This window comes from Mesocricetus auratus, unplaced genomic scaffold (genome assembly GCF_017639785.1).
Source record: "Mesocricetus auratus isolate SY011 unplaced genomic scaffold, BCM_Maur_2.0 Super-Scaffold_4256, whole genome shotgun sequence".
Lineage (NCBI taxonomy): Eukaryota > Metazoa > Chordata > Mammalia > Rodentia > Cricetidae > Mesocricetus > Mesocricetus auratus.
The window spans coordinates 105720458-105733264 of record NW_024429182.1 but is presented as its reverse complement, the minus strand read 5'-3'; the positions used below and the strand labels follow the sequence as shown (position 1 = coordinate 105733264).

The 12807-nt window shown below is 39.5% G+C and overlaps 1 protein-coding gene across 2 annotated transcripts in view; it reads right to left on the bottom strand.

The window, feature by feature from the left end:
• Window positions 1–12807, bottom strand: part of Ankrd42 (ankyrin repeat domain 42) — a 50552-nt gene that overhangs the window by 5469 nt on the left and 32276 nt on the right. For both annotated transcript variants that reach the window (XM_040728484.1, XM_040728490.1), the window contains 2 exons: window positions 12052–12227; window positions 6283–6409 (listed from right to left, as the gene is read on the bottom strand). In XM_040728484.1, coding sequence (XP_040584418.1) covers window positions 6283–6409; window positions 12052–12227 — 303 coding nt within the window. The remainder of the gene's footprint in view (window positions 1–6282; window positions 6410–12051; window positions 12228–12807) is intronic.

Genomic DNA, 12807 nt, shown 5'->3' with positions numbered 1-12807 from the left:
ATAGACGGAGAAAACAAAATATTCCATGACAAAGCCAGATTTAAACAATACGTGTCCATGAATCCAGCTCTACAGAAAGTGCTAGAAGGAAAACTTAGATCCAAGGAAGATAACTACACTCACAAAGACACAGGCAATATATAATCCCACTTTACATAACACCAAAAGAAAAAGGGAGGAGAAACTACACAAAATAACTTCACTAACAATAAATCAAGCACAAACAAGAATCATCAATCAATGGTCATTGATATCCCTCAATGTCAACGGCCTCAACTTGCCTAGAAAAGGACATAGACTAGCAGAATGGATACGAAGACAGAACCCTTCCTTCTGCTGCATACAAGAAACACATCTCAACATCAAAGACAGATGGTATCTCAGGGTAAAGGGTTGGGAAAAGATTTTCCAATCAAACGGACCCAAGAAACAAGCGGGTGTAGCAATCCTACTATCTAACAAATTAGACTTCAAATTAAAATCAATCAAAAGAGATGAGGAAGGACATTTCATTTTCATCAAAGGAAAAGTCCATCAAGATGAAGTCTCAATTTTAAACATCTACGCCCCAAATACAAAGGCGCCTACATTTGTGAAAGAAACATTACTAAAGCTCAAATTGCACATAAAATCGTACACACTAATAGTGGGAGACTTCAACACTCCACTCTCACCACTAGACAGGACCTCCAGACAGAAACTTAACAAAGAAACAAAGGAACTAATAGAAGTTATGACCCAACTGGGTTTAACAGACATCTATAGAACATTCCACCCAAACACAAAGGGATATACCTTCTTCTCAGCGCCACATGGAACCTTCTCTAAAATTGACCACATAATAGGAAACATAGCAAATCTCCACAGATACAAAAAAAAAATTGGAATAACCCCCTGTATCCTCTCAGACCACCATGCATTAAAATTAGAATTCAACAATAACACAATTCGCAGAAATCCCACAAACTCATGGAAATTGGACAATGCTCAATTGCATCATCCCTGGGTAAAGGAAGAATTTAAAAAAAGAAATTAGGCCAGGTGTTGGTGGCGCACGCCTTTAATCCCAGCACTTGGGAGGCAGAGGCAGGTGGATCTCTGTGAGTTCGAGGCCAGCCTGGTCTACAAGAGCTAGTTCCAGGACAGCCTCCAAAGCCACAGAGAAACCCTGTCTCGAAAAACCAAAAAAAATAAAAAAAGAAATTAAAGACTTCCTGGAATTCAATGAGAATGAAGACACAACATACGCAAACCTATGGGACACTTTGAAAGCAGTGCTGAGAGGAAAGTTCATAGCACTAAGTGCCCACATGAAGAAACTGGAGAACAGTCATACTAGAGAATTAATAGCACAGCTGAACGTTATAGAACAAAAAGAAGCAAACTCACCCAGGAGGAGCAGACGCAAAGAAATAATCAAATTGAGGGGTAAAATCAATCAAGTAGAAACCAGGAGAACAGTGAGAAGAATCAATGAAACAAAGACTTGGTTCTTTGAGAAAATCAACAAAATAGACAAACCTCTGTCCAAACTAACCAAAAGACAGAGAGAGAGCATGCTAATTAACAAAATCAGAAATGAAAAAGGGGACATAACCACAGACTCTGAGGAAATCCAGTGAATCATCGGCATACTTTGAAAATCTGTACTCCACAAAATTTGAAAACTTAATGGAAATGGACAATTTCCTGGATAGATATCACCTGCCAAAACTAAATCAAGAGCAGATAAACAATCTAAACAGACCTATAACCCTTAATGAAATAGAAGCAGTCATCAAAAGTCTCCCAAAAAAAAAAAAAAGCCCAGGCCCAGATGGCTTCAGTGCAGAATTCTACCAGAAATTCAAATTAGAGTTAACTCCAATACTCCTCAAAGTATTCCACACAATAGAAGCAGGAGGCTCACTGCCAGACTCTTTTTACGAGGCTACAATTACCTTGATACCCAAGCCACACAAAGACACAACTAAGAAAGAGAACTATAGACCAATTTCCCTCATGAACATCGATGCAAAAATACTCAATAAAATACTAGCAAACCGGATTCAAGAAAACATCAGAAAAACCATCCATCATGATCAAGTAGGCTTCATCCCAGGAATGCAGGGATGGTTCAACATTAGAAAATCTATCAATGTAATCCACCATATAAACAAACTGCGAAAGAAAAACCACATGATCATCTCACTAGATGCTGAAAAAGCCTTTGACAAAATCCAGCACCCCTTCATGATAAAGGTCCTAGAGAGATCAGGGATAACAGGAACATACTTGAATATAATAAAAGCAATATACAGTAAACCAACAGCTAACATCAAACTAAATGGAGAGAAACTCAAAGCAATTTCTCTAAAATCAGGAACAAGACAAGGCTGTCCACTCTCTCCATATCTCTTCAATATTGTACTTGACAAAAGGAGATAAAGGGGATACAAATAGGAAAAGAAGAAGTCAAGCTTTCACTATTTGTAGATGATATGATAGTTTACATAAGTGACCCAAAAAACTCTGCAAGGGAACTCCTAGAGCTGATAAACACCTTCAGCAAAGTGGCAGGATACAAGGTAAACTCAAAAAAATCAGTGGTCCTAGTATATACAGACGATGAAGTGACTGAGAAAGAAATCGGAGAAACCTCACCCTTTACAATAGCCATGAACAGCATCAAATATCTGGGGATAATGTTAACCAAGGAAGTGAAAGACAAGTATATCAAGAACTTTGAGTCTTTAAAGAAAGAAATCAAAGAGGATACCAGAAAATGGAAAGATCTCCCATGCTTTTGGATTGGTAGGATCAACATAATAAAAATGGCAATCTTGCCAAAAGCAGTCTACAGATTCAATGCAATCCCTATCAAAATTCCGGCACAATTCTTCACAGACCTGGAAAGAACATTAATCAACTTTATATGGAAAAACAAAAGGCCCAGGATAGCCAAAACAACCCTATGCAATAAAGGAACTTCAGGAGGCATCACCATACCTGATTTCAAGCTCTATTATAGAACTATAGTCCTGAAAACAGCTTGGTATTGGCACAAAAATAGGCAGGTAGACCAATGGAACCGAACTGAAAACCCTGATTTTAACTCACACACCCATGAACACTTGATTTTTGACAAATTAGCTAAAACTATACAATGGAAAAAAGAAAGCATCTTCAACAAATGGTGCTGGCATAACTGGATACTGGTATGCAGAAGACTGCATATAGATCCATGTTTATCACCTTGTACAAAACTTAAGTCCAAATTGATCAAAGATCTCAACATAAATCCAACCACACTGAAGCTTTTAGAAGAGAAAGTGGGAGATACTCTTCAACGAGTTGGTACAGGAGACCACTTCCTGAACATAACACCAGTGGCACAGACACTGAGATCGACAATTAACAAATGGGACCTCATGAAACTAAAAAGCTTCTGTAAGGCAAAGGACACAGTCAACAAGACAGAAAGGCAGTCCTCAGAATGGGAAAAAATATTCACTGACCCCACATCTGACAGAGGGCTAATCTCCAAAATTTACAAAGAATTCAAGAAGCAAGTCTCCAAAACACCAAAGGATCCAATCAAAAGGTGGGGTACAGAACTAAACAGAGAATTCTCAATAGAGGAGGCTAAAATGGCCAAGAGACACTTAAGAAAGTGCTCAATATCCTTAGCCATCAGGGAAATGCAAATCAAAACAACTCTGAGATACCATCTTACTCCTGTCAGAATGGCTAAAATCAAAAACACCGAAGACAATTTATGCTGGAGAGGATGTGGAGAGAGGGGAACACTCCTCCACTGCTGGTGGGAATGCCAACTCGTATAGCCACTTTGGAAAGCAGTATGGAGATTCCTCAGGAAAATGGGAATCAATCTACCACAAGACCCAGCAATTCCACTCTTAGGCATATATCCAAAGGAGGCAAATTCATACAACAAGGGCATCTGCTCCACTATGTTCATAGCAGCATTATTTGTAATAGCCAGAACCTGGAAGCAACTGAACAGTGGATAGAGAAAATGTGGTACATTTACACAATGGAGTATTACTCAGCAGAAAAAAAAACAATGGAATATTGAAATTCACAGGTAAATGGATAGCACTGGAAGAAACCATCCTGAGTGAGGTAACCCAGTTACAAAAGGACAAACATGGTATGTACTCGCTCATATATGTATTTTAAACATGGATCAGGAGAGTGCCAGTCTGCACTTCCACTGACAGAGAATCTGGGAAATAGGAAAGAACCTAAAAATATACATGGTACCCAAGAGAAGAGAAATGAGGCAAGATCCTCTGAACAGATGGGGAACACGGCGAGGGGCGGGAGGGAGGGGGACCTGGGAAATAGATAGGGGGAGAAGTGGAAGAGAGAGTAGGACCTGGAGGAACAGGAAGAAGGTCGGCTGTGGGGGTAGGATAGGGGGAAGAGGGAATCATAGGTTAGAAGACAGATCAGGCACCATTGTGACCTCTAGTGATCTAAAGGGATGACACCAACTGGCAAGCTAAGCAATAGTGGAGAGACCACCTCGAATGACCATTCCTGATAGTGAACTTGATGTCTATAACCATCCTGGAGCCTTCATCCAGTGACTGATGGAAGCAGAGGCAAACACCCACAGTTAAATATTGAACAGAACCCAAGGAACCCAGCGACAGAGAGAGAGGAGCAAAGAGCAAATTGGCAAAGAATGGGCTGGCAAAACCAGCAGAGACAGCTGATCTGAACAGGGGAGAGCTCTTGGACCCCAGACCAACAGCTGGGAGGCCAGCATGGGACCGATCCAGACCCCCTGAATATGAGAGTCAATGAGGAGGCCTGGGCTACCTATGGGGTCCTGAGCAGTGGATCAGAGTTTATCCCTCGAATACTAACAGACATTGTGTGTCCACAACACAAAGAGGGTTGCTCTCTCTGCCTGGACTCTTAGGGAAGTGCCTGGACCCTACCCTGAATGAAATGATAGACTCTAGATATCCCCTATGCAGAAGGAATTGGCAATAGGGTGGGAGTATGGGGGGGCCTGGGGGAGTGCGAGAGGAGGGGAGGGAGAGGGAACTGGCATTGACATGTAAAATAAGCTATTTAAATTAAAAAATAAATAATTTAAAAATTATATATATATATATTATATTGTGATATTAACATGAGATCTTTGGGGTACACAAGAAAGGTTGGTTTCATAATTACATATTTGTGTCAAACTGACCAGGGTCCATTGTGCTGGTCAGTTTTTGTCAATGTGACAAGATCTTATCTAGAATGAAGGAACTACAAATAAACCCTTTCCTCCCAAACTGGGTTTGGGGAGTGTTTTGTCACAGCAACAGAAAGCATGGTAGGACAACTTCATATTCTGTGGCTAGGAAGAGTTTACTGAAAAGAGATTTGAGCCAAGTCCTGCAAAAAATGAGAGAACAGTATTTAGACATTGTGGTTAAGATCATTCCAGACAGTGTGGAACAAGCCCTAAGAAAGGATTATGCCTAAGCTAGTACAAGAAAGCTAAAGACCAGCATAACTGGAATAGTTTAAACAAGACAGTAGTGTAGATTAGCAGTAAAGAGAGCCAGAACAAATACCACCTCATCAGTCATAGGAAATATTGGCTTCTCCGAGTAAAACAGGAAGCCAATAGAGGGTTTGATATTGCAACAACATGATTTCATTTAAGTGTTTGTATGATTTTTCTGGATGATCTGTTAAGAACTACAGGGTAAGGAACATGGGTAAGGGTAGGGATCAGTGAACTGTGAGACCTATAAAGAAAATGTAATAATTATCCAGATAAAAGATGTGGTGACTTGAACCAGTTTTTGTCTCTATCACTGAAAGGTGAGGATAGCACAGTGGTTAGCATGCTGGGCCTATAATTTAGAGAACAAAGAAATGGACTCTATAATTCTTTCAGTGGGAAGTTCAGTCTAATGCAAATGTTTACAGATCATGTCACCTGTGCTAGCTGAACGATTTAAAATAGCTGTGCTCTCAAAATCTCCATAAATAATGTCAATTTTACAAGATGAAAACATTTTGGAAGATTGGAATCACAATGGCATGAGTATGTTTAGCACTATCAAACTATACACTTAAACTGCTGATAAGGTAAATTTATGTTAAGCCTATTGTTCCACAACTTTAAAAACATCTTGAAGGACTTAGGAGGGGAAAAGAATGGGACCTAACTCTCTGGCAGAATGAAAGAACATATTTCCAGTGAAGAAAGCCTCATGTGGAATTCATAGGTGCTGAAACACAAAGCAGTGGTAAGGACATTACTTCTCAGATTCCAGCTGTTTTTTCTTCTGCTGCAGATCCTCTTCTGTTATCCCACCCAAGTGTTTGAAGTTGCTCTCAGCGATTTCCAGAAGTTGTCTCAATTCCACAATTTTCTTGTGGGCTCTCACTGAAAGACAGTTGAATAGGAATTGAATTTAGATGACAGCACATACACTTACAGAATGGTGATTTTTTTCTCTCAACATTTGCTTCTTTTTTCTTTGCAACAGCCTTATAAAATATTTCTATTTTATGTGTATGAATACTTTGCCTACATGTATGACTGTGGACCACATTCAGGCCCGGTACATGTGGAGGTCAGAAGAGGGCACTGGACCCCCTAGAACTGGAGTACAGATAGATAGTTGAGAGCCACCATGTGGGTGCTAGGAACCAAACCCAGGTCCTCTTCAAGAACAAAAAGTCACTGAGCCATTTCTTCAGCCCCATTTGCTTCTTCTTTAACAAAACCATTGTCTGCTGTTTAGTGAAGGAAGTGATGAGAGTGTAATATAATGTAGATGGGTAAACATAAGTGATGCAAGCAATGAAATGTCTAGTTAGAGAATACTTCATTGGTTATTGGAAAATGAATCAGATAATGATGATGCTGATGTTATAGGCAAGATGGCTTAAAGAAGCTTAGCAGTGTTTTAAGATGAGAAGTATCAGAACATGCATTATCTACTGCATGTTAGAAAATTCGAGAAAACCGATGCCAGCACCTTCAGGTTCTCCCTTGGTTGAATTCACAATGAAAGGATCTCCCAGGTCCCTGGAAAATAAGACTGTAGTGGGAGCTTTTAAATCTTTTTAAAGGAAAAAAAAATAAATCTAGACACAAATTTCAAATTTTTCTTAGAAAATATAGTTTAAGCACAACTATATATCCCAACCAGAATAACTAAAAGCATCCTCCAAAGATCAAAAGGAAGGGGAACTGACATTTTCTGAGCCTCTAACACAAGCTAGGCAGTTCCTTTTTTTTTGTCAGAGTAGCAATATTAGCATTGCTGGTTTTCATAGATGAGGAAACTAAGGTTCTGAGAGCAACAGAGATAAAAAGTGGCAAAGCTCTGATGTTTGAATCCATTAATGACCTAAGACTAACAGTTCACTCACTACATAGCTGCTTGTGCTTAGATTTGCTCAACTCATACACATTCTTCTGACTTTCCTCGATCCTCAGAGAGCCACCGAAAACATCTTCTCATTCACTAGCACAAACCATGACTCCCTAACCAAACACAGAAGAAATGTCCAGGTTACATGGCATGAAAATACTCCCTTCAGGATGCAATGGGTGTGGTGACAAGGGCGTTATATAAAGAAGTCTGAAAATGCCTTATGTCCACTGACTGGGTGGCTTTGGACAAGTAACTTAGCATCTCCAAACCTAGGGCACTTTATAAGTAAAATAATATAATACTCTATTAGTGTTTCTTAAGAGAAAACACAGATATAATCTTTCCTATACACTTACTATGATCAATGGAAATGTTTTTGCAAACTATAAAGTTCTACAGAAACCTTAATCTTTCAATATTGTAGAGTAAAATTTCTGGTAGGAGAGTTATATACCCGAAGCTAAAATATCAGAACAAATGCCACAGAAACAAAATTTTCTCTAATTACCAAGCCAGTTTAATTCAATTTTTTAAAAAAGCATAACACTGATAGAAACCACAGTCCTGTTGGTTTCTAGGTATCTATTTGTATCAGCATGTATTCTGGGGGTGGAAGGAGCAGTCTAACTTAAACTAATGTAGAATATTTTGGTGGTTATCCATTTGTTATGGACTGAATATATCTCTCTCAAAACTCACATTGAACTCTACATTCCTGTGTGATGTTATGTGGAAGATAGGGCTTTCAACGGTGATTGGGGTTAAGTGACATGACAATAAATGTACTGTTCTCATGAGATTAATATCATTAGAGGAAAACACTTTAGATAACTTACATTCGTATCCATGTTCTTCCCCAAATGCTCCTCACTCTTTCATTTTGAGTACATGGTTATATCAAAGTCAAAAGCAGACCTTTCTCCATAAAAAAATCATGTTAGACTTTGATCTAGGAATTCATCCCCTAATTATAAAAGATAAATTTGTGTGGTTTAACTTTCCCAGTCTCTAATGTTTAATTACAACAGCCTGAGCACATTAAGACATCATTAAATGGAATCAAATTATCCTCCCAAGTGGCCATCATGAAAATAATTGAGGGGATAGAAATATTATATTTCTATCATGAAATATAACCATGAAAATAATTGAGGGGATAGAAATATTATATTCTTTCTCATCCTCCAGTCTATTTTGAAAGAAGTCTATTTTTGAAAAAAAATGACACTTTCATGGTTATAAAAAAATCTATTCCAAAGCATGGAGAAATGATGTATATGTTTACCAATGTAACTCTGGTGCTTACACATACCTGACACATAAGCAATATTCAGGAAGCACATGTTAAATGATAAAAGAGAAATAACAGTTTCAGGAATTCTTGCAGTGCTATGTTGAGTTCAAAATACTTTCTAAATTCCAAAATGGAACTGTTAATTTTCAGGTATCTGTACTGGTCTGTCCTTGTGGTTCTGACAGGATACACCCTCAGCTGCAGCCACTAAAAACACCTCCTGTGCACATTCACTATGTTCCCTTTAAAAGGGCCCTGCCCACCTCCCTTTTTTCTGTTTCTCTCTTTCTCCCTCCCTCCCACCACTCCTGTCCCCAAGGACTGGTCTCTGCCCCCCTCTGCCCATTTTCCTTCCTTTCTATCTCCTCTTCCAATAAACCTCCTATGTGAGTCCTGTTTATGGCATGACTTCTCTTCGAGGCATTTTTAAAATTACAACAGGAACTATATCTGGTATATTACCACAATCCTTAGCCAAGGTTATGAACACACTACAGATCCACACAAGTGTTGGATAAACAGCATGCCTTCACCTATCTAAATCCTAGCCATACAAGGCAAAGTGCTTTTACAAAGGTTTACTTTCTACTCTGTCCTTAGGGAATACTCCTTTAAAACTTACTACCATTCACCTAGATAAGTGAAGCACCTAAGAGTCATCCTTCCCTGCCTTCATCTTCAAACCCCTCACACCCAGATCAATCAGCCCATGTCCCCTTTTAAAAACACATCCAAATCTCACCATCTCCATCCCAATCCAAGCTATCTTCCAACTTAAGGCCACATCCTCCTAACTGACCTTCCCACTTCCATTCTTACCCTGTGAAAGGAAATGGCTTTTCCCCTCTGGAAATCCAGATATACAAACAAGCAGAACCAATCAGATCATTGCTTGCTTTTTCCACAACCAACCCCAACCTCTAGATATTGTATGACCTTCCTACTGCTGTCTGGGTAAAACACCAAAGGAAGGGAGAGGGAAGGAGGGAGGGAGGGAGGGAGGGAGGGTGGGAGGCAGAGAGAGAGAGAGAGAGAGAGAGAGAGAGAGAGAGAGAGAGAGAGAGAGAGAGAGAGAGAGAGATGCATAGTACTAATGCAAGATCTGCTGGAATAAAAATCTATTACAAAGAGACTGAAGCAAAACAAGAATGTGACTCTGGTAGTCATAAACCTCCATTAGAGAGTACAGGGCCCAGGAAACTATACAGATAATACTATATCTGGTACAATTCTAACTGAGCGTCCTTGGCAAATTTTTAAATTAGAAACTATCTATATGCTGGGCTCTGGTGGCACATGCCTTTAATCTTGGCACTTGGGAGGGAGAGGCAGATGGATCTCTGTGAATTTGAGACCAGCCTGGTGTACAAGAGCTAGTTCCAGGACAGGCTCAAAGCTACACAGAGAAACCCTGTCTCGAAAAACCAAAAAAAAAAAAAGAAGAAGAAGAAGAAGAGGAGGAGGAAAGAAGGAAGGAAGGAAGGAAGGAAGGAAGGAAGGAAGGAAGGAAGGAAGGAAGGAAAGTATCCATACTGACAAATGAATATGCTCTCTCCTACTCACCTGAACTGATATACTCTTCTCGCCCTCCAGTCTGTTACATCCCCAGTAGTTAGTATGACAGTCATTAACCATAACTCAAATGACATCATCTCTGCCCCAACCTCCTCCAATGGCTTAGAAGAAAACCTAAAGCTAAATTCTTATTAAGCCCTTTATGTTTCCTACTGGGCCCCCATTCATCTCTCCAACAACCTCTGTTAACCTCTCCTTACTGAGTCATCTTAGCCTTTGCACATGCTCTGTTAAGAATGCTCTCCCCAGATCTCCATACAGTTCATTCTCATTATTCAGGTCTCTTCTGAAATGCCACCACAGAGTTAGCTATTCCATCTCTTCACTTTCTTTATACTCCTAGTCTCCTATTAATTGTTATCACCGAATAGAAGTTCCTTTAAATTGATCCATTTTCTCTAATAACAACTGTATGGCACAACAGACTATCAGTAAAACTTGTTGGAATCATTCTCTAAAAATTACTGAACTGAGAAAAGAAGAATCTGACATGAATTTGAAAGAGTGAGGAAAGGGATAATGGGAGGGTTCAGAGGGAGGAAAGGGAAGGAGAAATGGTGTAATTATATTATAACCTCAAAAATAAAATAGTTACTGGTGCTGGAGAGATGGCTCAGTGGTTAAAAGTAGTTCTTTCTCTAGTAGAAGACCCAGGTTTGATTCCCGGTACCACGTGGTGCCTAACAGCCATCTGTAACTGCAGTTCCGGAGATCTGATGCCCTCTTCTGGACTTTGTGAGCACCAGGCACGCATGTGGTGCACAGACATACATATAACCAAAACTCCTACATGCATAAATTAAAATAATGAATCTTTACAAAGATATCATTATCAACAAACCTTGGAAATCGTTGAGATGTTGTGTGTGTGTATTGGGGCAAGAGGAAGTTAAAGTCCTTCTATGTAACCCATGCTTACTTTAAGCTCATTATGTAGGCTGGCCTAGCCTCAAATTTGTCATCCTCTTACCCAGCCTCCCAAACACTAAGATTAATCATTTTTGAGTTGTATCTTTCCATGTTTATGATCCACTAAGTATGTTTGTCTCATCTTACTTCTTTAGATTCCATGTTATATTCTTCAATCCAAAGACCATATTGTACACTTGTTTATAGTTTCAATAACTCATAGGACAAATAAAAATACTGTATTGGTGCTGGCTCAAAAAATGCCAAATTACTTTTTTATAGACATTATCATTTGAATAATTTCCAAACTTATAGTAAAAAGTAGACCTTATTGTTCATTTTTATTCATGTATCTGGTAGGAGAGGTGCCCTTGGAGCTAGAGGGTGCTTCGAATCAACCTCAGACAGAGCAACAAGAGCTCTTAACCACCAAGCCACTCACCAGCCCAAGTGTATTTCTCTTCTTCCTTTCTTTTTGGCAGTGACAGTTGTTGTCTGTGCACACACATTCATATGTATACATGCTACAACACATGTTTGGAGCTCAAAGGACAACCTCTGGGGTTGGTGCCTGCTTTCCACCTTACTTGAGACAGGGTCTCTGTGTTGCTCATGGATGCATACTCCAGGATACCTGGCCCTCAAGCTTTGAGGGTTTCTCCTGTCTTTGCCTCCCATCATATGTTAGCACCACTGCAATTACAGAAGCATGCCACTATGCCAGCTTTCCATGAGTTCTAGGGATTAAACTCAGGTCCTCACAGGTGCACAGTAAATACTTTTACCCCCTGAGCCATCTCCCCATGCCCATGGCAACAGTGTTTCTTCTGAATGGCTAATTCATGATAGAGACAGCATACTTACTTCTGGCATCTGCTTTGTCTGCATCACTCAGACATAAGTCATCCTTGGCATCAGTGCTTCCCTCAACACCATGCCTTGTAAAAAACTTGGTATGACTGTCATCAATTCCAATCTCATCATCTATCTCATATTTCTGTAGCCCCTCTAACAGTTTCACTGCTGCCAAATGGGCAAATCTGTAGAAAGGAATTAATAGTTAACCAGATCCATAAACTTCCATACATTTAAACTGCAGTTCATATTTAGGCAATTTCACCAATATGCACTTCTGTCGACCCATGGCCAGGCAAGGAAGCAAGCCTGTAGCTGAATGTCAGTGACTCTGATGTGTATTCAGCTGTGTGGGAACCTCAGTTACTAAATACTATAAAGTTCTCATCCTGAGAAGTGATCCCAAAGTGTTGCTGCTAAAAATACAATAGAAGAGATCGCACAGTAGAAGAGTATTTACTGTGCCTCCAAACAGAATTACTCCATTGAATACAGAGCCCAGAAACTTGATTCCCTATTTTATTGTCTTTTGTTAGCCCAAGATATGTGATAGAATTAATTGTGGTTCTAGTTTTAGAGTTAACAATAGTTCTTACCATAATTACTCTTAATCCTTCAACCCAAAGCACCTTGCTCTGTTTTGAAATTTAAAGGAACAACAATGACCTTTCCTCCTGTTGTCTGTTCTCTTTGCTCTTTCTCACACTTCATGAAGCCCATACATACTAATAAATTCTTGATCTTAGAAACCTTCCTGTTGTGAAT